Raw genomic sequence first — 26,393 nt, forward strand, 5'->3', positions numbered from 1 at the left:
TGCAGTCCAAATTCAAATTATTTGACCACACCTGGGGATTCATTATTTGCACAAATCTGGGGGCTTCCCAAAGCATTCTGTACTGGTCTTTCCTGATCCCCACTAGCAACTGAAAAGAAGATTGATATGACCTTTCTTTTTGTCATATGGCTGCAAGAGAATCACCATTTGGGGGGTCTTCTTGACTTGATTGTGGGAGGGGTAACCAGAAATGGTGCTAATGTGTTCCACAGTTCATACTGCTTATGTTCTATTCTGTGGTAAGAGTATTTCATTAGAAGACTATTCAAGGCGTACTTGGTAATTGGTGAAGGATAACTAGTTCTTAATTTCATGGGTCAGCTATGGTTTACTGCAAAGTTGAAATGTCTTGCCATGATTTTCCTAAAATTCATTAAGCAAAAATTCCAGTCTTATCTTTCAATGCTTTCTAACTCTGGCAAACCTTCAGCAGCAGCAAAGCAACCACAAGGCCAGGCCCTCAGTGGTGCACATGAAACTATCTGTCACGAGGTAAATTTCTATTAATTTCTGTTGGATGAATAATAAATGCTAGGCAAGATTAGATATAGGAATTAGAGGTGAATTTGGCTTTCATTCAAAATAAAATAAGAAGGTTTCAAAATGTATAATTTTTCTTGTTTTTCATTCAGTCGATTATAATACTCGTCCTTCGTTAAAACTGTTCAAATATTCTTTTACTAAAGGTATTAAGATGAAATTAATTTTTTTCTTTCAGTTCATTAAAAACACATAATTTTCTGCTCACAGTTAAAAGTATAATTATAATTCCCTGTATAAATTCAGGGGAAAAAAGGGAGGAGGTTGTACAATAGGGAGACAACCTACTAATGATTAAGAATAGCTGAAATCTTACAAAAACTTTTTCTCTATTAAGATAGACTAAACCATATTCCCTCAGGTATTTAAATTAATATGCAAAGAACAAGAAAACCTTGGGTTTCATTATGAGTTGCTTTCAATTTTTCAGTACTATCTTTGAAATATCAAATTAACCTTTCCCTGATCATAGTCATCTTCTGGGTACAAATATTTATATTTTGTGATTTTGAAATTAAGTATTTCCTACATTATGAACTCAGAGCTTTCCTCCACTCTCTCCCTCAAATGAACGAAATGTTGCTATCCAGAGAATTGTGGTGTGGGATATGTGATTTCAATGGAATAAGAATTTTCAGGTCAGGAAAGAGGAGGACACCTTTTCAACAACTTAATATCCTTAGAGAGATGGCTAGGGCAGTCAGAAATTAAATGACTTACCCAGGGTCACACAGGTCAGTATGTGTCTGAGGCAAGGCTTGAACCTAGGTCCTTCTGGCTGAGGCCAGCTTTTTATCAACTATAACAGGCTGCCTTTGCATCTGGAGAACAATTCTATTTATTCCACAAATTCCTAAAATTCATATTGTTTTGCATCCTCCAATATGGTAAAGCTGGAAAGGATTTCCCCATGTAAACTATGTGGGTCAAGATCTCCAGATAGAATCTAAGTGCCAAGCAATGGGAGTCCCAGACCTTACTTACGTAAGTTCACAAGCACAAGACAGAACTGGTTTCACTAGCAATGGAGGTCATGTTGAAGATGATAACCTTACAACTGCTTTAGCCCTTTGGAATGGTCCATATCTTTGATCTTCACAGAAGTCTTGTGAGTTTGGCAGACTCCACCAGGGATTATTATCCCATATTGTAGATAAGGAAACTAGGTTCCAAAAGAGAAGCAATTTGTTCTAGATCAAGGGTCTTGATCTCTGAATTGCAGTCTGGAACTTCTGCTAGACACTACACTTTTTGGGAAGTCATTTTGGATTTTAAAAAATCTCAGTAAAGGCTATTTGGCCTGGAAAACATGGGTAAATACTGGCAAGATTCCTTTTTATTTGCCACTTCTTTGTATTGACTTAAGAACATCTTAAAAAGAATGTAAGTTAATTCTAGTTTAAAATAAAAAAAATTCATTTAGTAATACAAATATCTTTCCCCCTTTTTTTGGTCCAAACCTGTTATTTTATTGATACAGGGAACTCCCAGTAAAGAAATGCCCCATATCAATGCAGTATAGCAACAGTTCTGCAACTTAGTCTTAAGGCATTGCCAGAGGCTCTCAGGAGGGAAGGAAAACACGCATTTATTAAACATCTACTGTATGCCAGGGAAGCTAGGTGGCACAGTGGATAGAAGAAAGGTGATCTCAGATACTTCCTAGCTTTTGATTGGGCAGCTATGTGGTGCAATGGATAGATTGCTGGGCCTGAAGTCCTGAGTACAAGTCTGGCTTAAGACACTTCTTAGCTGTGCGACCCTAGGCAAGTCACTTCACTCTGCCTCAGTTTCCTCATCTGTCAAATAAACTAGAGAAAGAAATGGCAAACCACTCTGGTACCTTTGCCATGAAAACCCCAGATGGGGACTGAACAAGAACCACTACTGGTACACCAGGCACTAGAATGCTCTGGAAATATCATATCATTTGATCCTTACAACAACCCCCAGAGGTAAATGCTATTATTATCCCCATTACACAGCCGAGGAAACTGAGTCAGAGTATTACTGACATGCTCAAGGTCACACAGCTAGTTAGTTCAGTGAACCTGAATTCCAATCAGGCTGCTTACTAGACATGCGCTCTGTGCACTATGGCGCCCTTTAGCTGCTCCGGGAGTATTTATTTTATGTCAGGATGATGTTGAGAGAGCTGGTAGGGACCTCAAAGGACATCTAGTCCAACTCCCTCATTTTACAGATTAAGAAACTGAGGCCCAGTGGTTAAGTGACTTGCCCAAAGTCATATAAGTAGTAAGCAGAAAAGCAACAATTCAAACTAAAATCCCCTGACCCAAAGTTCAGTGATCTTGCTACTTTACCATGTTACTCGTTGCCCACAGTCATAAGGGTAACATACGTCAAAGGCCAGACATGCACAAAGGTTGTACTACCTCATAGGTTGGCCTGTTATCCACGTTGACGTGCTGACTCTCTCAAAGATCCCACGTGTGTTAAAATCAAGACTATTCTGAATTCTACCACTGAAGTACATGCATAATTATGCCTGCCGTTAAATTCCAACTATTGGCTAAAGTGCAACGAATATTAGTACACATAGGAAATTAACAGGACCCAGCAGATTATATAGAAAATAGAGGGTATTTTCTCATCAGAGAATTCCCTATGCCAGTGGAATCAAAAGTCCAGTCCCTATTTTTAACCCTATCCTATAGAAAATAACAGACTGTATATGAATACTAGTTCTCAAACTCATGATTTAATGAATGCATTAGATTTGAGGACTGAGTATTAATTTTCCAGGTTATGGGCCATTAGAAAATCAAAATAGTATGGAGATGAATGATATTTCCATTTATTCTTTGGTGCCAAAGTTTTACTGATGCTTCAAAAACAATACAAAACATTTTCTTATGTTCTAAGGGCAACCAGGACAAACAACCATATGTTATATAAGCAAAACTTTATTATTTGGGGGGACAACTTATCTTCATCATGTGATATATGTAAGCAGATTTATCTCAACTTAAAGTATTCACTGAAAAAAGTAAGTATAAGCCAATGGGTTGAACACTTGTCTAGAAATAAAGAACGTTGCCGTCATCATGGGTTTACTGTGTTGTGTGACTTAGATATAGATTGCATTTTTTCACTGTTTAGAATACACCTGCATTTTTACTTATGGTTTGGTCGGGAGAAAAAAGGCTTGAAAAGTTTTTAACAGTTTGTATCAGATTTAGTGGGACAGCTAGGTGGCACAGTGGATGGATTATGGGCCTGGTGCCTGGAAGACTTATCTCCTGGAGTTCAAATCTAGGCTCAGATACTTACTAGCTGTGAGATCTAAGCAAGTCATTTAACTGTTTGCCTCAGTTTCCTCATATGTAAAATGAGCTGGAGATGGAAATGGCAAACCACTCTAGCATCTCTGCCAAGAAAACTCCAAATGGGATCACAGAGCTGGGCACAACTGAAATGACTGAACGACAACAAATCAGATTTAGTAGACATGTCAATGGAATACAAAGGAAGTTGACTGGAATCACTCTAAATTAAGAGTGCCAGATGCCATTTTATGTTAAGTTAAAAATTACTTTTTCAGCACCTAACGTCCAGGTTTAGGAGGGGAGAAAACAGAGACCAAAAAGGCCAGAGGTCATGGACTGCCCACAGGACAGCACATACATTTGATGGCTGCCCCAGTTCCCATAATAACAAAAATCCTGGGCTGAAGAAGACAGGAAATCTAACACTAGGGAAGAACCTGTAAACTGGCTACCAAAAAGCAACAAAACATTTACTTTCCCCCAGTTTTGCATTGTAACAAACAATAAAACACTAAAAAATATTTAAAGAAAATCTTGGCGAAAAGGCTAAAGTCCAAAAAATCATTGATTTTATAATTTATAATTTTTATTATGTTATATAGAATTATATAAATTTATAATAATTTTGTGAATTCAAGTTGGACTTATACCAGGGATGCAAGGATAGTTCAACATCAGTAAAAAAATCAACATAATTAACCATTTTTGCTGTTGTTCAGCCATTTTCAGTTGTGTCTGACTCTTTGTGACCCCATTTGGGGTTTGCTTGGCAAAGATACTGGAGTGGATTGCCACTTCCTCCTCCAGATCATTTTGCAGATGAGGAAACTGAGGCAAACAGGGTTAAGTGAATTGCCCAGGGTCAAACAGCTAGTAACTGTCTGAGCCAGATATGAACTCCTGAAAATGAATCTTCTTGACTCCAGGCCGAGCACTCTAACCACTCTGTCATCTATCTGCCCCTGGAGTTAGGAAGATATGAGTTCAAATCCAGATTCAAGACTCATATTACCTTCAGGACTCACATGACCCTGGGCAAGTCTCTTATCTGCCTCAGTTTCCTCATCTGTAAAGTGCAGATATAATTAGCACCTACCTCCTAGGGATGCTGCAAAGATCAACTGAGAAAATATTTGTAAAGCCTTTAGCACAGTGTCTGGCACATAGTAGGCCCTATATAAATATCCTCCTACTATAATATCTAACTTGTAAAACATCATAGTAACATAGTCACAATAAGGCATCTATCCATCTCAGAGAATTTCTGATTTTTTGCATCTTTTGATCTGTGCTTTCCTATAATGTTGCCCTGATTTTTATATAGACCTGTACAAATGGGTTCACATTTGCTCTCAAATTCTCAAGGGCGCCTTGAGATTGTGGCAAATGGTTTATTTTCACTGCCTGCCTGTGCTATGTATCTGATAACCAATCGGTTGCATTGTGGATAGAGTGCTGGACCTGGAATGAGAAAGGAAAAGTTCCTACCTTTTTTTGAATGTGTCAATGATGAAGTTTTTGTGTGTTGTGAAACCCCTTTTCTTCCCTAAGTCCTGTAGTTTTTAATTGCGAGATTTTACAAAGCCACATTATAGCAGACCTGCCTTTGGTAGATGTTGGATTTTAGGGTGGGCTGTTTCTCATTATCCGATCTGCCTGAATATCAGTGGCCACATCCAGCACACTCCCAGAAACCCCACAAAACAGGAATAATGTGAGAAGTGGCAATGATGGCCTAACAGCAGGAGATATAGCCAGAGTCATCCCTGCAGGGGCTGATCACACCATGTGGCTCTCCATCCCCTGCCAAAACCATTTTATTTTGTGTTACAATGTGAAGAGGCAAGAATTCCCTTCTCGTGATGCCTCTAAGGGCTTTGAAATGGAAGTGGATAGAGGAAATTCAGGAGAATATTTGTCACACAAGAAGACCGTGTTACTTTGGACCTAGTGGAAAGGGCTTACCAGGTAAGAAACTTCACATATTTTTGTGTGTTTGTGTCAGCTGCTAGGGTCTGGGAAGCCACTTCATCCTCCTTTTCTTCTTGTTTCTCCTCCTTCTCCTTCCCCCAAATTAACCAGAATTATAATGTAGTTCTATGGTAATTCTGACTATTATAAATACACAAATTAAAAATAAAAGTCATATGAAAGATTCTTATCGGCATCCAGAGAAAGAACTGATAAATAGAAGTATATATAGAATAATTTTACATATGTGTATATATATATATACATACACACATATACACACGTATACATATACATACATACATATACCTATTTGTGTCTAATAGTAGCTATCTCTAGAGCAAGGGGTGAGAGGAAGAGGAGAGGAAAAAAAGGAAAAAAACAGAAATTTGCAAGATAACTTTGTTGTATATTTGGAGGGAATAGCAACTTGGACATTTGAAGTTTCATGTGCAATCATCTTTTTATTGTACTGTGTTATGGAAATGCTTCTTTTATTCTGTGAATTGAAAATAAATTATTAAAAAAATAATGGAGGTTTAGCTGCCTGTCCTTTCCCCACTTATGGGACAAAAGCTCTGATTGGACCAAACCCTAGAGATTCTCTGGTTTAAATGATCCACCACCAAAAAGAAAATACTTGAAAATTAATTGGCAGCCCTTTTGAGAGTTATAGTCTAGCACATACTTATTTACAAGCCCAGGCATGTGGGAGAAGGAAGCTCCCTGAAGGAGCTATCTACCTAGATGACATCAGGTGACCTACTACGTTGCTGGGACTTCTGTTTGGATTAGATTTCTGAATCTTATATGACGGGAAGCTGCCTGAAGGCAGGCTCTTCGTCTTCCATTTGCTTTTAAAATCCTAGGATGTGTACTATAGTTCTGAGGCTGCAGCTGTAAGTCCATAAATGCTGTTTAGTGACAAGCTGTGCTTCTAAAACTTCAGTGAAATATATGTTCACAAGCACTAAAATAATCTTAATTAAAGAAGCAGGTTGTAGCTATTGGTAGAGTCCCTCTACTCCCTATTCTTACATTTGAGGTTAACCTTGTAACCCTCCAGGCTTCTGATTTTATTAGCTAACAAATGGCAACCATTCTTTAAAGCCTTCTCTGGCTGGCCTTCTATCAGAGAATCTACACAAAGGGTAGATGGGCAGCTAGGGGGCACCATAGTGCATAGAATGCCAGGTCTGGAGGCAGATAGACTCATCTTCCTGAGTTCAAATCAGACATTTACTATGTGACCCTGGGCAAGTCACTTAACCTTGTTTGCCTCAGTTTCCTCATCTGTAAAATGAGCTGGAGAAGGAAATGCGAAATCATTCCAATGTCATTGCCAAGAAAACCCCAAATGGGGTCACGAAGAGTAAGACATGACTGAAAAATGACTAAATTAAAAAAAAAGAAGATAGATGGCCAGGTCTTTCAAAACCCTGATGAGGAAGCAAAATGGTAGCCAGGAAATGGAAAGCAGAAGTGTCATAATTGGAAATACAATTATAGATATCCATAGGGTTCTTACCTATGCATTGAAAACATCAGAATCATAGGTAACTGATGGCAAATAATAAAATCATAGTGTTATAGAAAGGGCTTGACAGTCCCTCTAGTCTAGTATCCTCCTCTTTCAGCTGTGAAAACTAAAACCCACAGTGGTTATGTGCCCTGTGCAAGGTCACTACTGCCCAAAGTCTGGTTACAGTTTGTTGTTTTCAAAAAAAATTCATAAAAACGATTTTTTTCATCAAATACTAAAGTTTCTGGGGTAAAAGTTTGGTGCAGGAAATTGGTAGCATTTTGAAGAGGCATTTTTCCTTTTAAATTATACTTTTATCATAAATCTTGTCATCAACTATAAGAGCTGAGAGGGACTCTCAAAATCATGTATTCCAAACCTTGCATTATACGGATGAAGACTGCAAAGAGATGAATTTACCTGTCCAAGTTCCCAAGGCTAATATGAGCAAATTCTAGAACCCAGGTATCCATTTCACTCTGCCAAAAAAAATATCATCCTCATCTATGTTCTGGTACCCATCCCCATAACAGTTCTAGGACCTGAAAGGGAACTCAAGAGGTCATCTGGTCCAGTCCCCAGCCTCAAGTCAAAGCTGTATGAAGGAATCTTTCTCTTTTTCTTTCTCTCTTTCACAACTGGAGTTAAGTGACTTGCCCAGGATCACACAGCTAGCAAGTGTCTGAGACCTGATTTGAACTCAGGTCCTCCTGACTCTAGGGGTGATGCTCTATCCACTGTACCACCTAACTGCCCCTGGGTCTTAATGCACACCTAAATGATGAGGCCAAAACTGAATGGAAAAAGAATACCTGAAGAGCAAGGCAGAAGAAGATCCATCATCACCGAATCTGCTCCTTTGGTGTAAACGTTTATTTCGTCCGTGAGGGGATGCCTAATCACCACTGACATTCTCTTCCTGATGGAGTCAAAGCCCAGCGTGTGTAAAAGCTCAAAAGTTAACCTCCCCAGGTGAGGGAGTTCTACAGAGACCTGGTCGGGCAGCCGGCCAACTAGAGAGCAGTTGTAGGCTCGGGCTGCATAGACAAGAGCAGCTTCATCGGGACTCTCAGCTTCATAACGAAGTTCGCCCTCCTTGAGTCCATTTTCGGTTGTCCAGCCGCCTCCTGGCTGCACACCATAACCATTGCTGTTCATCTTTGGGGAGGAGCGGGTCAGTCTAGCTTCGAGTTTGAGCAGGGTGCTCTCATTGGACAGTGTAGACAGAAAGCTGGTACCCGTTTTGTGGGTGGATTTGCTCGTGGAGAGGCTTGATGAGCTCCCACTGTTAGATCCAGAGGTCAGGCGGCTGGGAGTGAATCTTCGGATGAAATCTTCTATGGTCTTCACTGGAGACTTCAGCTCAAACCTAACTCTCACCTGCAAGTCAGAGAAAAGCAAAGAGGTGAAGAAACATAACTTGTTCAATCAATTACACCAAACCCTAGATACTAGTATAAGGGTGAAAAGTCATCTTCAGGAGGAGCGAGGATGGATTCTCAACATTGTAGTGAAAATCCAACAAAACCTTGGCACTTCTTACTTAGCAATGGTAGAGAAGCCAGGTGGTGCACTGGATGGAGTGCTGGGCCCAGAGTAGGGAAGACTAATCTTCCTGAGTTCCAATCTGGCCTCAGACACTTACTAGTTGTGTGACCCTGGGCAAGTCACTTCATCTTGTTTGCCTCAGTTTCACCATCTGTAAAATGAGCTGGAGAAGGAAAAGAGCAAACCACTCTAGTATCTTTGCCAAGAAAACCCTGAATGGGGTCATGAAGAGTCAGATACAACTGAAAAAATGACTGAACAACTTTGGAAGAGTCCTATCGGTTTATTTTCTTTAAGTTAAACATTAACCAAGATATACTGACTACTCAATATCTGTTCTTTCCGAATATTGACAATGGTAGGTTTTAAAAAGTGAACCAATCCTGTTTGTCCAAATTTAACTTTAAGAATGTGGACTCTTGGGGCAGCTAGGTGGTGCAGTAAATAGAGCCCTGGCCCTGGAGTCAGGAGGACCTGAGTTCAAATCCAGCCTCAGACACTTGATACTTACTAGCTGTGTGACCTTGGGCAAGTCACTTAACCTCAATTACCTTGCCTTCCCCTCTCCAAAAAAAAACCAAAAAAACAAACAAAAAGCCAACCCAACAAGAATGTGGACTCTAGTGGAGAGACAAGTCAGAGAACAGAGGCTCTGATCTTGCGGGCACAGTTTCTTCTTCTAAATGATCTCTTGGAATTCTCTATTAGATTTGTGCAAATGAACTAGAAGAGTTAAGACAGTCCATTCTGCCATACAGACATCTCTGCTCTCAGAAATACCAGCAGTCTTGGAGAAAGCATTTCTGACTAAAAGCAGTATAACACAAATCACCCAGTTTTTTCTGAATGTCCCTCCCTGCCCCCACTCCCTCAGGTTGCAAAGATGATCATCAACGTGTCAAAATCTATTTTACAAACTCCTTTACTGTCTCCTTTACTTACTGTATATTATTTTCAAAAATCAATAGGGGATTAGAGACTTTCCCCATTTTAAACAATTTGTGCAATACATAGAATCAGTATTTTAGATGCAGAAAGCACTTGGGTTTTTTTTTGGCTTGGTACTCCTCCCCATCACCTGTCCCTCGTTTTTCCACGCTGGTGCCTGTACTTAAGTGTTTGTTGAACTGAATTGTATCTAACCCAATTCTCATTTACAAATATTTGTTAAATATCTTCTATGTGGTAGGCACTGGGAATAATAAGGTGTGAGAATCTTTATTCTCAAAAGACCTACATGCTACCAAAGGAGACATCGCACAAATTTATCTATATAAATCAGATATAAGGCAGGTTTTTTCAGTGTGTATGTGATGGAGGATGGATTAGGAAAGGCTTCTTGTCTAAAGTGGTACATCTTGAAGGAAACCAGGGAGTCCACTGAGGCCCAGGGAACTGAAGTGATTTTTCCAAGATGGTGCAAAGAGTTAAAAGGACAGGTAGGAGGAAAATGGAGTGGTCTCTGGACTCGTAGCCCAGCTCTCCTTCCATTACATCAGGCTGCATCTTTAATATTACTACAACTCCAAAGTCAAATGGGAAAATGCTCAGTCACTCTCCATCTAAAGAGGTTAGGTTGCAAATAAGGTCTTAGAAACTTAAAGGTAAAATTAAGCACCAAAAATAGAAATAAAACAAAAGGAAAAAACAGGCCCCTGATATGTTTTCACCTCCCCACATTAGAGCCCAGGACTTACTTCCCAACCATGCTCCGCCTGAATGACGGAACTGAGATCCTACATGAGTTGTTAATGCTTAGGCCTGTCTGCTCTAGGTAGGAAGCTGCCATGACAACCAGGAGACCTCTGGGGTAAGCCTTGACTTCCAGTTTCCAGTTTGTTAACTGCTAGCCTGCGTTTACCCACAAAGGGCCTACAACATCATAGGAAAAGGCAGAAAGCTTTTTCCCCCTCATACTGACAGTTATAAACCTGGGGTATAGTTTGTGTGAATTTTTGTTGGTGGTGGGCCTCCCCAAATCCCTGCTATATCTCTGCCTGAAATTTGCTGCCTATCCATTCCCTCCTGTTGGGTCCATATATAGCAATTACTCCTTCTACATGGAGGAGGTTAGGGCATGGTGCCCTCATGATCTGAAAAATCTACATAAAATTTTTTGGCCCTCCCATCTTACCAGAGATGTCTGTTTTTTTTTTCTGTTTTTTTTTTTTCTTTTATGGGGTGTTTACCTTATTGTAAAATTTGGGTTACATATTTGGTCATAGGTTATATATAGGTCAATGTTAAGTAAAAATACTTTTTCTGCGTCATCTGCGGCTTCTGCAAAACCCCCCCCAAATTCCCATTTAATTTCTTATGCCAACCCACAATATATCGAAGTCATGATGGGGAAAGTCGAGATGTGGAAGGGATAGCTGTATTTGGATGCTGACTACAGTGTGTTTATCTAAGAATCTATGTTTACTTCTTGTTTTCTTCTATGTTTCTCTTGTTCTGTGCTGAGATACTGACCAAAGCTACTTACTTAAAGCTCACTTCTTGCCCATTCCTTTTGGTTTGCCTAAGGTGAATATAATCAACTATGGCGCCTGTATAGTACTTTGTATTCATCTTTTCATTCACTCACTCATTCATACATTCAACAATCGTTTATTTTATTGATGAACAGGTGAACTGCCAGCTGAATCTGAGTCTTATTTCTCACCTACCTTGTCTTTCCTTCACCTGTGGAATTTAGCCGACAACCAATGCTTGAAATTAGAATATGTGATTGTTGGGAGAAAACCCAGATAGCAAAATTTTATTTCTTATTTAAAGAATAATAGTCAGCATACATATATCTTTGTCTGGCAGCAGTGGATAGAGGACTAGATCTGGAGTGTGCAAGACCTGGGTTCAGATTTGACCTTAGACACTTAACTAGCTGTGCAACCTTGGACAAGTCATTTCATCTTTGACTTTTTCTCATCTTAAAAATGTAGATGCTAATGGGGTATAGAAATCTATCTGGCCCTACAAGAAAGTAAGGGATGGTGGGGGTAGTGGGGTAATAGAAGAGAGGCCAGATTGGGGGAAAGGGTAATCAGAATGCATGCCATCTTGGGGTGAGGGGAGAGATGGGGAGAAAATTTGTAACTCAAAATCTTGTGGAAATCAATGTTGAAAACTAAAAATAAATTAAACTTAAAAAAAAAGTAGGTGCTAATGACACTACATATTTCCCAGGGTTGTGGACACAGCACTAGGCCTGGTATCAGGAAGACCTGAGTTCCAATATGACCTCTGACATTCATTAGCCGTGTGACACTAGCCAAATCATGTAATTTCTATTTGTTTCCGTTTCCTCACCTGTAAAATGAGGGTGATAATAGCACCTACCTCCCAGGGTTGTCGTGAGAATCAAGTGAGATATAATTACAAAGCACCTGGCACACAGTAAGCACTATGTAAACGTTGGCTATTATATTTGTAAAGTGCTTTACAAACCTTAAACCACTATATAAATGCTAATTATTATTTTTTTAAAGTTTTTAAAGGTGATTTTGGGGTTAAGTGACTTGCCCAAGGTCACACAGCTAGTTAAGTGTCAAGTGTCTGAAGCTGGATTTGAACTCAGGTCCCCCTGATTCCAGGGCTGGTGCTCTATTCACTGCACCACCTAGCTGCCCCAGATGCTAATTATTATTAACATATAATTAATACGAAGAATTGCACTACAAAAAAGAGCGTCACCTTTAACACTCATCATACCACCTAAGATTTTGGAAGACTGTGACCAAAGCGGAGGAACCTTAACTTCATGGTGACAGGGATGGAACTTACCTTGTGTCTTGGCTGATTGGGGGCTGTCACCACCACTGTATTACAGATGGTTAGGGCTATGAAAAAGTCAAAGATGTCAGCGAGTTCCGGGGTGAGATGGGATAATGACTTTTCCTGGTTTCTCATGATCTCCAGACACCTGGCACATTCATTTACCTTTTCAAATAGTTTTGGATCAGGGGTAATGTCCTTTTCCTAGAAATAAATGAATAATGCATGGCAATGAGTGGTATTTCAGTGGCGTTGTTATTATCAATATTATTTTGCTTGAGACCTCTGAAGCACCCACATTACCTAAAGGGCAATAAAGACGCATGATGAGTTTAAGCAGGCTGCTACAGGTTACCGATGACCTACCCATTAGTTCACGGTAAGCTTCTTGAGGGGAGGGATATCTTTTTACTGCTTTCTGTATCCCCACTGTCTAGCACAGTGTCTGGGGCACATAGTAGCTGTTTAATAAATGTGCAGTTATCCCTTCCACATTTTGACTTTCCCCATCACGATTTCGATATGTTGAGGGTCAGCATAAGAAATTAAATGAGAACTTTTTGGTTGTTTTGCGGAAGCTGCAGGTGACATGCGAAGGCCAGTAGACGACATAGAAAAACTTTAGAAACTCAGAAATGCATAAAGTATATGTTATAGTATTGTACAATATCAATATATTTTCTCTTTTAATATCATAATAATTCAGACTTCTTCTCTGGAAGGAGGGGAGAGCCAAAAAATTTTACACGGATTTTCTGGATTATGGGGGTGCTAGGCCCCTGATCCCCACTATGTGGAAGGGATAACCATATTCCATTGTATCCTAGGGAAGTGGTATGTAAGATGTTATAGAGGGCAGGTAGTATTGAAAAGAGACCAGCCAATCAAGGAGAAAGACTGAGAAACAGAAGCGATACACTAGTACCTTGGAGATACAAAAAGGAGAAGAAGAGCTCTAGAATAATGGAGGATTTAGGAGAAAATCTAGACAAGAAGGATAAGGTATGGAGGGGGCTGCAGTCCATATTGGTGGAGGAAGTGTTTATGTCAATAACACCATGTATCCATCAAAGCATTTGAGGTATATTATATTTGTTCTATACAAAGCTCAAAGCAGGCCCTAAAGGAAAAAAAAGGAATTCAAAAATCTTGGAATAAATACAATGGCACTGCTTTGCAGTTGGCATCCTGCATTCACTTCCAAAAGCCACAATGAGGTAATTTACAGTCTGTCCTTTCTGAACGCATCTTTGCCTAGAGTTACTGTGTCAGCAGCATGGAAATAAACACCCCTATGGAAAACAGCAACTTCTCAAAGGTTTATAGGAAGAGCAACAAATTGGAGAACCTCTGGATAAGTGCAGACTGTCCCAGAATATTCTTCCTGGCAGTTTTTTGGACTGGAACATTTCAGGAATGGAAAAGTAGCATTGAGAGGTCGGCCCTTCTTCTGGAGACGTCCCTATCCGTGGTGGTCTGTGGTATTCAGGCAGCTGGCAGAGTCATGTTTATTTGGTTTGATGCTTACCGTTTTCCCCCCGCCCCTTGTCATTAGGATTTTTGCTTATTTGTATCTGTCAAACCCGATTTGATTTATTTATTTCATCTGGCATTAGGAGTTTCCCGACAATGTCAATCTGTCTGGGTGGCTTTTACAGGAACCAGTTTTTAAGGCCCTGGAATCAATGTTTAGACATCATAACAAAATGGCTATGCAATCATTCAGCTTTCTGAAAAAAGTGGGCAATGGAGGGAGGTGGTTAGAGGCACCAAAAATAAGAATGAGGTGATTCCTGGGAGTGAAGTAGAAGAAAACATTTTCCCCTGAAAATTAATAAGGGAGAAAAAAAGACACCGTAAAAAAGCCCACTGTCCCTCTCCTCCACCTTCCCAGAAGCATTAGAAACATCCTTGCTTCTTAATTTTGAAGTAAGTGCTGCTTGAGCAAGAGCTCAAACTGGCTAAGTCTCCCTTCCCGGCCTTCATCATGACTAACCATTGGGCTGCTGAAAGCGGTATGTTTGGATAGAATGCTGGCTCTCTTCGCTTCAGCTCGGCTGCCCGTCCGTCTGTGAGATTTGGTGCTCTGGGTTCTGTGAACAACCTTGATGCTTTGGTGACTACCAATGCTGCCCCGCTGGGACAGCGTCCCTCCCTTGGGAGCCGCCTCATCCTCCTCAGAGTCAGCCTCCTGGTACATAGCTATGCGCCGAGCTGTTGGGAAAGGGGCAGAGAGCAAAATATTAGACACGTGTGGGAGAAGACACAGCAGGGAGCTTGGCTTGGTCAAGGAGTCTAGACCATTGTGGCACAAAATCTCTTCCACTGCATTCTCTGAAAAATCACACTGAATGACAAATTTAGGCAAAAATTAGAAGTACCTCTCGGCCTAACAATGCTTCTTCATTTACTAACTTATTCTGAGTAAATGTCATAAATCAGTTGCTATTCATTCCCTACAAGTCAAATTTGGCTATTGTCTGTCAATGGATGACATTCTTCATGTTTCTGTGCATTCCAAAACTTCTCTACCATTCCCAGTTCTTCACCCTGAAGCCTCCCTCCAAACTGGGAATTCACGTATTGGAAGTAACCACCATTCTTAAGGCCTCTCCCTCTGACTCCTCCCAGAACCTCCATTTAAGGACTCCCAGGTCTGTCATGTCTCATTCCTCTTCAGGGTACACTCCAATTTTCTCTACCATGTCCCATCCAAAAACGTACCTTGGCCTCTCCCTTCTTCCCCACTCTCCTCCTTTTCAGCTTCCTTTTATGTATTATATTCCTCTATTACAGCAAAGGCAGGAATTATCTTTTTTTCTACTTGTATTTGTAAGTGTCTTGCATATGGCGAGCACTTAATAAAACCTCCTTTTTGTTGACTGGTTCCATATTTTCACATGAACTATGGCAACAGCTTCTGAATTATCTCCCTGAGTCTCTCCTTTCCAGCTTTGTAGGCTCCGTCAGAGCTGATACTCTATTGACATAGTGTTTAGGAACCCCAGGTCACTTCCATGCCATACAATTAGATACACTAATGGAACTATAACTGCATAGTTCACATGAAGTTACCCTCCATTCTCTACTTATCACTGATGAATTTCCCAGAAAAAAAAACATGTCCAATAAATTCGATTAATTTCAAAGAGATGTATAGAATTTGTGGAGGTTCTCGGTAGTTGAAAATTGCTGAAATTTGGAAAATGCAGAATGTGATTGTGAGTCCAAACCTGTGTAGGAAACTCCCAGTGAAGGGACACCATCTACCAATGAAGACCGTGAATATGCTACAATTTATAATATTGTTTGTCATTGTTTTCAGTTGTATCGGACTCTTTGTGATCCCCTAGACCATAGCACACCAAGCCTTTCTATCCTCCACTACCTACCAAAGTCTGTCCAAGATCATGGTATATCCTCTTACTTCTGCTTATTACCTCTTGTTTGAACTATGGCAATAACCTCTCTAACTGGTCTGCCTGAATCTATCTTGTTTCCATCTCTCTAAAGTCCTATCTCCAAATACCCGTGCCAAATTAATATAATCTTGACCATGCCACTCCTCTGCTCAAGGAGGTTTTCTGGCTCCCCAGTATCTTTAGTACAAAATATTGACTCCTCTGCTTGGCGGTTAAAGACCTTCCCAATTTGGCTTCAGGCTGTTTTTTCATCCTGATACTTCATTACCCTCTTCTCATATATGCTCTATTCTAGCCAATCCATCCTATTGGCTGTCTCTGTACAAGACATCCCACCTCCCACCTCTGTGCCACTGCAAACCCTGTTCCCCTTTCGCCTATGCCTCAAATGCTTTCCCTCCTCATCTCTACTTCTTGAGACCTTTACCTCTCTTCAAGGACATCTCTTATGGGAGATCTTTCCTGATTCCCTGGATTCAATTAAACCTTTGATCTTGCTATCAGCCACAAATTTACCACCTCCATGGTCAAGAACTCTGAAATCCCCTTATCTGACCACAATCTATTGACATTTCACTTCTCCCTCTACCTTCCCTTAAAAAACCATACTCTTCACCCACACTGTGACCTCCAATCTCTTGACCCTTGAATTCTCTCCTTGGCTATCTCCCCTTCAGTAGCCACTCTTCTCTTTTCCCCATCTTGACCTTAGGTGAACCAATTCAAGTCTACACTATGGTCCCCTTTTGAATTCCAAGCAGCTTCCTCATCATATCACCAATTATGCCAAGCCTCAGCCTTAAATCATTCCCATCATTTGCCACTCTTGAAGATAGAGAAAATCACACAATTGTTCTGAGTGGGTATGCTACAAATTTAAGTTATACAACCTTAAATGGGCCCTCACCACTGCTAGGTAATCCACCTTCCTTATCAACTCACTATACCATTCTCCACAATGATAATACCAAAGCTCTTCATTCCTCCTTATACCACTTATGGCTCCCTTTCCCCCACCCTTTCAGCTGAGAGTGTTGCCTAGTATTTTGCAGAAAAATTTGCTGTCATTTGCTGTGAGTTCCCTCTTCTTCAGATGTCTTCTGCCATTCTCTCCTCCTTCATCTCTGTTTCACATGATGAAGTGGACTTACTCCTTACAAAGGCTAACTCTTCCACTTATTCAAGCAATCCCATTCCATCCCATCCCCTCTAACATATTACCTCCTCTGTCATCCCTACTCTTTCACTTATTTTCAGTCTTTCCTTGTCTTCTGGTTCATTCCCTACTGCCTACAAACACAATGTCTCTCCTATCCCGAAAAAAAAATCAAACAAAAAACCCCTCTCACTTGTCCTTCCCTGCCCACAATGATCACCATATGTTTCTTCTATCCTTTGTAGCCATCTACAATAGGTGCCTCCACTTTCTCTATCACTCTCTTCTTAACCTTTTGTAGTCCAGCTCCTGACCTTATCATTTCACTCAGTTTGTTCCCTCCAAAGTTAACAAAGATCTCTTTAATTGCCAAAGCTTTTAAATGCCAAATTCAAATGGCCTCCCCTCAATCCTCATTCACCTTGACCTCTCTGTAGTTTGGGAACTACTGATCACCTTCTCCTCCTTGATACTTTTTTCTCCCTACGTTTTCAGGACACTATTCTCTCCTGATTCTTAATGTCTACCTACCTGACCACTCCTTAAGTCTTTTTTGCTGGATCTTTATCCAGATCATGCCCTTACGAGGGCCATCTCCAGACATCCTGATCTATATCTCACCACTGGACCCAGATGGCTCCAGAGGAGAAAGTGAGGCTGGTGACTCTGCACAGCCCTCCCTCACTTAAGTCCAATTCACTTGCTAGTCATGGCATCACCTTCCTGATGTCATGATCCTCTTCTCTTCAAGAATGAAGACCAAACAGCAACAACCTAACCATAGCTGTCCCTCAGGATTTTGTTCTTGGACTTCTTCTCTTCTCTCTCTATACTACTTCAGTTGGTGATCTCATCAGCTTCCATGGATTTAATTACCATCTCTCTACTGATGATTCTCAAATCTACCACCCTGCCCCAATTTCTCTGCTGACCTCCAATCTTGCATCTCCAACTGCCATTTCAGATATCTCCAACTCAATATGTCCAAAATAGAACCCATTGTCTTTTCCCCTAAACCCTGCCTTTTTTTGGTTTACCAGTGATTAGCACAGTGCCTAACACATAGCAGGCATTTAATAAATGTATACAGATTAAGAATATTCATAATGTGACCCATTAAGTCCAGAAGAGAAGAAATTGTGTTTCTTCTTTCCACAGTCTTAATTCTGTTAAGGTAATCATTTTCAAAGAGACTTTTTTTAAAATCATAACTCATATTCTCTACAGTAGAATATAAGTTCCTTGAGGGCAGGGACTGGTTCATTTTGGTTTGGTATCCCCAGTACCTAGCACAAAGTAGGTGTTTCATAGATGTTTTTTGAATGAATGACTATTAATAGGCTTGTTGAAAGACAACTTGCACTAGGTACTACTGCCTAGTCACAAAAGTCAATCACATCAGTAGCCTGGTACAAAAGGAAAAAGGTCTTTCTTTTATCCTCCCTGTAGAACCAGTGCTGTCTTTCATGAAAGGCAGAATGGGTATTCTTCCCATGTCAAATATGATTTCCTAATCACTTCTTCCCAATCCCTCCCTAATCAGTCATTCTAAATAAGGCTCCACCATGAGACACAGTATCTTTAGATGTGGCCTCTTGATCCACTTTGAAGTTATTCATACTTTTCATTTCTTGCCCTCTTTAGCTATGAGACTTTCATTTCACTTGTAGGGATTGGCCAGTTTACTTGGGAGAATTTGATTTCCTCCCCTCCTCCCCCACCCCAGTCACAGAAGATACATCATTTCACCATGTAAAACTTGACATCTGAAATAGATTCTTTCAGTTAAATCTTTCCCAAGAGCAATGCTCCATTGTGATCAATGTGCTTTATCCCTGTCTGTGTTCATTTCAGTTTTAATGAGATGATGTCTTTGATGGTCTTTGATGCTGTTACAAGAAGGAAAATTTGTCCTGTTTGGAGGTATAAATGGTAGATGAAGATGGTTAATTATTTAGAAGGGCTGACTGTCCCTCCCAGTATTTGGCTGACCTATCATAGTATGTAGCATTGAAATTCTTATCATAACATTCTTGCCTTGCAAGGTGGAGACTTTCAGTTCTACAAATGGCTCAAAAACCTGATAGTTTCGCTGATGTGATCAGACATGAATAAAACTCCAAAAGAAAGGGAGGAAAGGGTTGGGAGGCAGAGTCTGCTTAATTTAATCATGTAAACAAAATTCCATGTTTTGTTAGTTTTAAACAAAGTCTCCACAATCATGAAAAGATTCATACACGGTTATATTTTAGGCTTTCTGGGGTTGGGGAGTTGTTAAAAATTCAGCTCTTTTACACATGTCATCCTTAGTTATTAAGTCAGGAATTACTTAAGATCATTGTTTACGTTCAATTTTAGGCTTTACAACCGGTTCCCTGTTCAGCATCACCTTGAATGTTAGGACAAAATTAAACACAATCATCTAACAACATGGCAAACTATAACTCACCATTAGCATCATGAGAATATTCTATGCCAGAAACAGTACATCTTCGGAAAACCATCTTGTTTTCAGTGAGAGTGCCAGTTTTGTCAGAGAAAATATATTGTATCTGTCCTAAATCTTCTGTGATATTCAGGGCTCGACACTGTAGTTTAGAGTCTGTTTCTTCATCATATAGCTCTTTATCTTGGTGAATAAAAAACACTTGACATATTTTGACAATTTCAATGGAAACATATAAAGAAATTGGGATTAGAACCTAGAAGAGAGAAATGAAATACATGAATGAATTGGAAAGAGTCGTTATAGGATGTTGAATTAATCTAATCTATTCAACTTTACAAAACACTAAAAAACCATAAATAAGTATGTACTATACTGTACCTTCACGAGTTTAAAAAAGTTGGCTTAGAGTCAATATTGAAAAGATATTAGAATATTGACAAAGAGTCTACTGTAATAAACTAGGAAAGCCTATGATGCAACTGCAGAGCGGAAATCCATTATTATATCTGGAAGTGTGATAATCATGGCTTGGATAGAAGCAAGCATTTTCGAATAATAAGTTGGACTTGAGAAAAGCTAGGAAAGGAAAGAGAGAGAGAGAAGGGAAAAAACACATGGTACAGTCAGCTTTCTGCATAAGCAAAAGAAATCTCCCATTAAAATGTCATTCTAACCCCCAAGTTTTGCATACATTAACAGCAGAAGGTAAATCTCTCCAGTCACATACAATTAATGGAGTCATATCTTACAGGAAGAGCAATCCTTTCAGTTGTTGATTCTGTGTACTAGTTAAACGATGGGCTAGTTTTATGATTGCTACAATGTACAGAAGTAAAGTCCTTTTCCAGGAAAATATTTTCAGCAACAGTTTGATAATTTAAAAAACAAGCACCACAAAATTCTTCTTTCATAGTAATTGATATCGTGGTGTTTTGAAATCCAGGTGGACTAGATTTGCATGGTAACTCAAATCTGTAGACAAGACAACCACAGTACCACTAGCCAAGAGCTATGATACAATTTGAACATGTTTTTAAGAAAGACTAATTTGAGACGCTAAATTTGATTGTTTGCTGGTATTCAACACATATAACTAAGAGGCAATAACTTTGTTCCCCTTCTGTGAGAAGTCTAATGAACTAGTTTTCATTCAAGGTCCCACAAGCTATTTGCAATGCAGCAAGGCCTCATTTTTCTTATCAGGAGGCTGGAGCATTGGTGGGGGGGGGGAGGTTTAAGAGGGAAGAGCCTCCCTACTTTTTTGACATATCATACTTTCTGGTTAGGGGATTTGTATAGTTATGAGTGCAGGCAAGAAGGTACAGGTAACAGAATAAAATCAAGGGATGAAGATTTTCAGAAAAGGAACAAGAAAACTTTAACCTCAAGATTACTCATGAGCAGACTACACAAAGAAAGTCTTGTAAGTTGAAATCTTTTGAGACAAATGTGCTTTTTGATTCTCCTAATTTCATACAACTATAGATGGCCTTTGGGAAAATCTTAGATCAATGAATGAGTCCCATTTTTAAACAGAAATAGAATAATGATTACGTTGTACTTAAGACTGTTACCTGAAGAACTATTATCATTGTCAAAAATAAATATACTGCAGCTAGAACTGGAGACAAATCGTTGCCATCTGATTGTGGGACATCAAATAATGGTTTCTTCCTCTCTCCATACTGCCATACCCACAGAGCATGACCTGCAACATGGTGTGAAGAGGAATGTCATTCAACCAACCGAAGCAATAATTTTTGGTGGAAATGAAAACGTACTGTTAAGAAAGCATTAAGCCTACCTACATCTAAATCCGGTCAGAAAAACTTGGTTTTCTTATACTACATACTGGCATTTTGTGCCTGTTTTGTTAGAAGAGGAAGGATAAAAATATATGATTCTCATGGGGAGTCAAGATTAAATTGCTGGAAGCACTAATACCCACCCTCCCCCTATCCACCCATTGTTGGTACTTAAATTGTTGAATTGCTAAAGAAAACATGAATTACATGAGACCTGCCAGCTTCAATGTTAAGTTCCTAGAAGGAAGGGATCATGTGTCACATTGGTGCACTTTAGCACGTTGTGCTTTTTGGGTAAATGATAACCACTGAATAATAGTAGCTATAGAGTCTGCTTTGAGACAGCCATTGGTACTCTCACCTTCTAAATCACTCCCAAGGTGCTAATGCTACCTGGAGGCACAGCCAGTGGCTCTAAAGATGTATACAGCAACAGCTATAGCACTCTATCTGAAAGTAGTCATACCTGCTAGGCTTCACGGCCAAGCAAAGGGCGTTTTTCTTCTATAATGTAGTCCTCCATACCACTAAAGCCATTTCTATGATTTCTAGTACTGGTACTACCTAGAATGAATCATCCCTAGCTCTCTAATCAAGAAATTTACATCCAAAGCTAGGATGTATAGAGGGAGTAAGGATGACTCAGAAAACCTGAAATACAACTCACCTTTGGCTACCAGACAACAAGTATATTTTTTTGGTTATGAGAAGAAATTTTGGAGAGGCACCATCAAGGAATGGATAGAGTCAGCCTTGAGGCCAGGAAGACTTGGGTTTGGGGCTTACCTCTGACACACTTTGCCTGAGTAATCCTAAGCAAGTTGTTCAAGCTCTCAATACTCCAGGCACTTATCTAAGATTATAAATAGCAAGGAAGTGCTGACTTGCATTAGTAGAGGGAAGGATTTTGTTTTGGTTTTTATTTCTTTGATCAGAGAGTTTCGAAAATTGCCAATCCAGTCCCTATCACTATCCTTGAGGAGTTAAAAGAAATAAAACAAAACAAAACACCAAGGCTGAAATAAACAAACATGGGTTTGCAGATCAACAGAATTCCTATTATTAACATGCCCATCCACGACCTAAATAATTCTACCATTAATGTGTTTGATTGTTAAACGTGAAAGGCAAAAGTGAAAATAGAAGAATACTACTTAGAAATTAGATTTAAATAACAGAATATTCTAATTTTTTAAAAGGGGTAATACTGGTATCTTTGGACAATTTAAAAGACTTGATTAAAATTTTACTTTTGGACACTGAGTTTTCAAAGAATTTTGGCTTTGATTTGTTTCTGTAAAGATAACTTACCAATAGCTGAAAACAGACACATGACTATGAGTATGAGGACACACCAAAGGACATCCATATTCATTTGTCTTTCGAGCTTACTTCGCTTGTAACGTGGTCCACTGTTGTTTAGCAAAGCTTTAGTCTCATGGCCTGTAATTAAATAGTGAGATTTTGGTAAGGACTGGTAACTTGGCACCTTTTGTAATTACCAAAATTAATATGGATAATTTTGATACAGCACAAGCCAGTCCTACCTGCATAGATGACTATTCCTGTTACTTCTTCTGTATTCCTAATAGTGCATCCACGCAGCAATAGATTTTCTTTATAAAGTGCAGCTTTTTTCCCATTTTCATGTATACTGTCAAAGAACAGTTTGGGGCATGTCAACTCAAGTAAAAACCATATCCTTCATCTCAGACGATAATGCACTGGGAAAATCCACTATCCAGTGGGGGGCATAATATATCCAAAGTTGAGAGACTTGGTATATTAAAAGCATATATACTGCTTAAACAAAGCCAGAAAGAACAGATCAGGTGCCCTAATATTTTGACTACTTTCCCTATGGTTGAAATGTTCTCCAAAAGTCCAACTCAAGTGTCACCTTCTCCAAGAAGCCTTCCTTGATACCTATCCTCTTTCCCATAGGGGACAGGGAGTGGAGATGCTAGATATTATCTTTTTTCCCTTGGACCTAATGTTGAATTTTGTTTAGCAACTACAGGTTTTATTATTTAATTAGTGCATTACAGTCATCTTGTGTCTCATCCCTCTACCAGGCTGTGGACTCAATAAGGCAAGACCATGTCTTATTTAAGGTTTTTATATCTCCTAAAGCCTAACATGCTATGAGCATGGTGGGTGCTTGAGAAGCAGTAGTTGAATTGAATAGGATTCCAAACTGTTTTATATGTTAACATGCTCCTTTCCTATATGTCATTAGATATAAGAGCCATCATCGATATCAGCTTGTTGAATTGTGTTGATTGCTTGATACCAATATGGAAAATAAAAATGTCCAATTCAATCAAAAAGTGTTCTCACCAAGTCAAGGTGACAAGAGTCAAATGGGTGGCTTCAATTACATCTTTTTACTAACACCAAAAGTCTGTTATCACTTTGCCATCTTAACACAAAGTAAAATAAGCCCTTTGTTTTCTGGAGTATTTCAGAACAAGCAGCTTTCTGCACAGTTCATTTCTATGGTTGTAATGGAACCAGTCTGAGAACTGACATATTCAAAAGAAGTCAGCCCCATCAAGTTTCTTCAGGGTTGCTACCACGAATAAGAAAGATTCGTAGGAGATCATGGCCTCTTCAGTGCAAAGTCTCAAGACAGCTTTTAAGAAAGGGCTCTTGGGGCAGCTAGGTGGCACAGTGAATAGCCCACCGGCCCTGGAGTCAGGAGACACTTGACACTAGCTGTGTGACCTTGGGCAAGTCACTTAACCCTAATTGCCCCACCTCCCCCCTCCAAGAAAAGGGGTTCTCTAGCTACACTAATACACAGGTGCATCAGGAAGCAGTGGAAAGAGGGCTAGACCAGCTCTTCTAGAATCAACAGGCCTGAGTTTGAGTTCAGGTTCAGATACTTATTTATTAATTACATGATCATGCACAGGCCACAAAATTTCTCTGGATTGTAGTTTCCTCATTGGTGAAGTATAGTAACACCTGCCCTATCTACCTCAAAAAGTTGTCAAGTAGTCTATAAATCTTAAAAGCATGCTATAAATGGGAATTGTTTTATGACTATATATGGAAGAAGTGACATAGACCTAGTCCCAGAAATAAAATTGAGAATCAGGAAATGGTCATCAAGACACAAAATGCTAGAGTTCACAGGTGACTCTGAGATGACCTAATCATTTAACTCTCACATTGTACAGATAGGGCCAACTGAGGCCCAAAAAAGGCGAATGGCTAGCCCCCAAAAGTTGATGAGACATGCTATTGTCTTCCACATCTTAAGTAGGTGTTTAAGCTTAATTTTTCTTACCTTTTCTCGATTTCAAACTTGAAAACTGGCAAATTCTTTTGCTTTCCTTACTATGTCTATTTTATTTGATTTGGTTTACAAAGAGTCAGAATATAGTTCCCAGTAAAGGTCACTGATTTTCAAAGTAGCAACCCCTGCCCCCACATCTGCTCTTCATTTTTCTTTCATCTCCATCCTGCCTATATTATACTCACTCCTACCAGCAACCCACAATGTCATACATTGGTACACATAGTTATCCACCCACACTAGTACACTCTCCTCCCACACCTCAATTACCTGCCTCTTCCTCTTCCATTGTCTGGATACCAATAGTCTTTCTATCTTTGAAAAATACTGCCTACATCCTTTCTTAGGAGCTTACCACAGGCCCTTGATCTTCTCTCTGAGACTAACACTTTACTGCATTGCCCACTGACGCCTCTAGCAGAAATAATTTTCCAGGCTTGCTGGCTTGAGGAACAAGGGAAAGGAGGTCACGACTGCAAAAGTGGGGTGGGAGAGGGAAGGCAAATCACTGTCTAAGACATCCTCTACTAATTCTACTTTTTCTGTGCCCGCAATAAATCAGTATCCCTGAGTCATCCCCAGTCATCACCCGGACATGGGGCGGGGGGAAGGGCTACTCAGTCAACCTTAACTACAACTTGTGTTTGCAGCTACAAGATAATAAATGCATTTTTTATTGGTGCTGGAATTAAAAAATTAAGTTGAGGCTGAAATACTAATTCACCTTTTAGAACATATGAATTTGTAAATTACATCATAGTCTATTCCAAGCATATTTAATGGTTCTTTAAAACCTGGATTTTCAAATTGACAAAGTTTCTATTATCAACCTTCCACCCACAACCAGACAATTCCAGGCAATTGTGGGCAATATTTTCATCATTAAACATGCGACTGAAAAGAGAAAATTGTACTGCCGATAAAATAAGCATAATGAGCCCAAACTACATAAAGAGTAGAATATGGAAATCCCAGAGGAAATGATCATAAATACCATTGTTAAGTCTGGAGTCAGATAGTGTCTATTGATATCCCATGTATGGACTAATATGTCACTTGTTATTCAAGACATGGGAAAATAGTACCTCCTGAAAAGGTGACAAGGGAAGCAATCAGGGTGAAACATTAACCTCATGCAATCAGAAAACTTTTTCTTCTTTTTAAGAATAAGAAAGAGGAAAAAGTATAACAAGCAAAATAAATTTACAACCCATGGAAAGGGGGAAAAATCAATGAGTCTGAGTCACATTTCTTCAACTATTTACAAAGTTCAAAGCAGAGTACAACATACTATGGTATGGATTATGAATTTTTCTGAGATTCATTTAAATAATAGGGCAAATTAAAATACACACACACAGACACAGACACACATGCACACACACGTGCGTGCACAAACACACACACACACACACACACACACACACACACACACACACACACACAACTGGTAGGTCAAGGGAATGCCTCAGACATAAAAACCCTATCATTTTAGCAAGGCATTTAGTCATCTTATTCTTGTGGACAACATAGAGAAATGTGGCTTGCTGATGGTATGGCTGGGTGGATTCATCACCGGATGAGCACCAAA

At 39.6% G+C, this 26,393-nt stretch overlaps 1 protein-coding gene across 1 annotated transcript in view; it reads right to left on the bottom strand.

The window, feature by feature from the left end:
* ATP10A (ATPase phospholipid transporting 10A (putative)) overlaps positions 1–26,393 on the bottom strand; it is a 275,874-nt gene that overhangs the window by 39,393 nt on the left and 210,088 nt on the right. The window contains exons 4-10 of the mRNA XM_036745018.1: positions 23,046–23,152; positions 22,810–22,941; positions 21,268–21,401; positions 19,694–19,946; positions 14,663–14,880; positions 12,676–12,870; positions 8,157–8,724 (exon numbers count right to left, since the gene is read on the bottom strand). Coding sequence (XP_036600913.1) covers positions 8,157–8,724; positions 12,676–12,870; positions 14,663–14,880; positions 19,694–19,946; positions 21,268–21,401; positions 22,810–22,941; positions 23,046–23,152 — 1,607 coding nt within the window. The remainder of the gene's footprint in view (positions 1–8,156; positions 8,725–12,675; positions 12,871–14,662; positions 14,881–19,693; positions 19,947–21,267; positions 21,402–22,809; positions 22,942–23,045; positions 23,153–26,393) is intronic.

This window comes from Trichosurus vulpecula, chromosome 2 (assembly GCF_011100635.1).
Source record: "Trichosurus vulpecula isolate mTriVul1 chromosome 2, mTriVul1.pri, whole genome shotgun sequence".
Lineage (NCBI taxonomy): Eukaryota > Metazoa > Chordata > Mammalia > Diprotodontia > Phalangeridae > Trichosurus > Trichosurus vulpecula.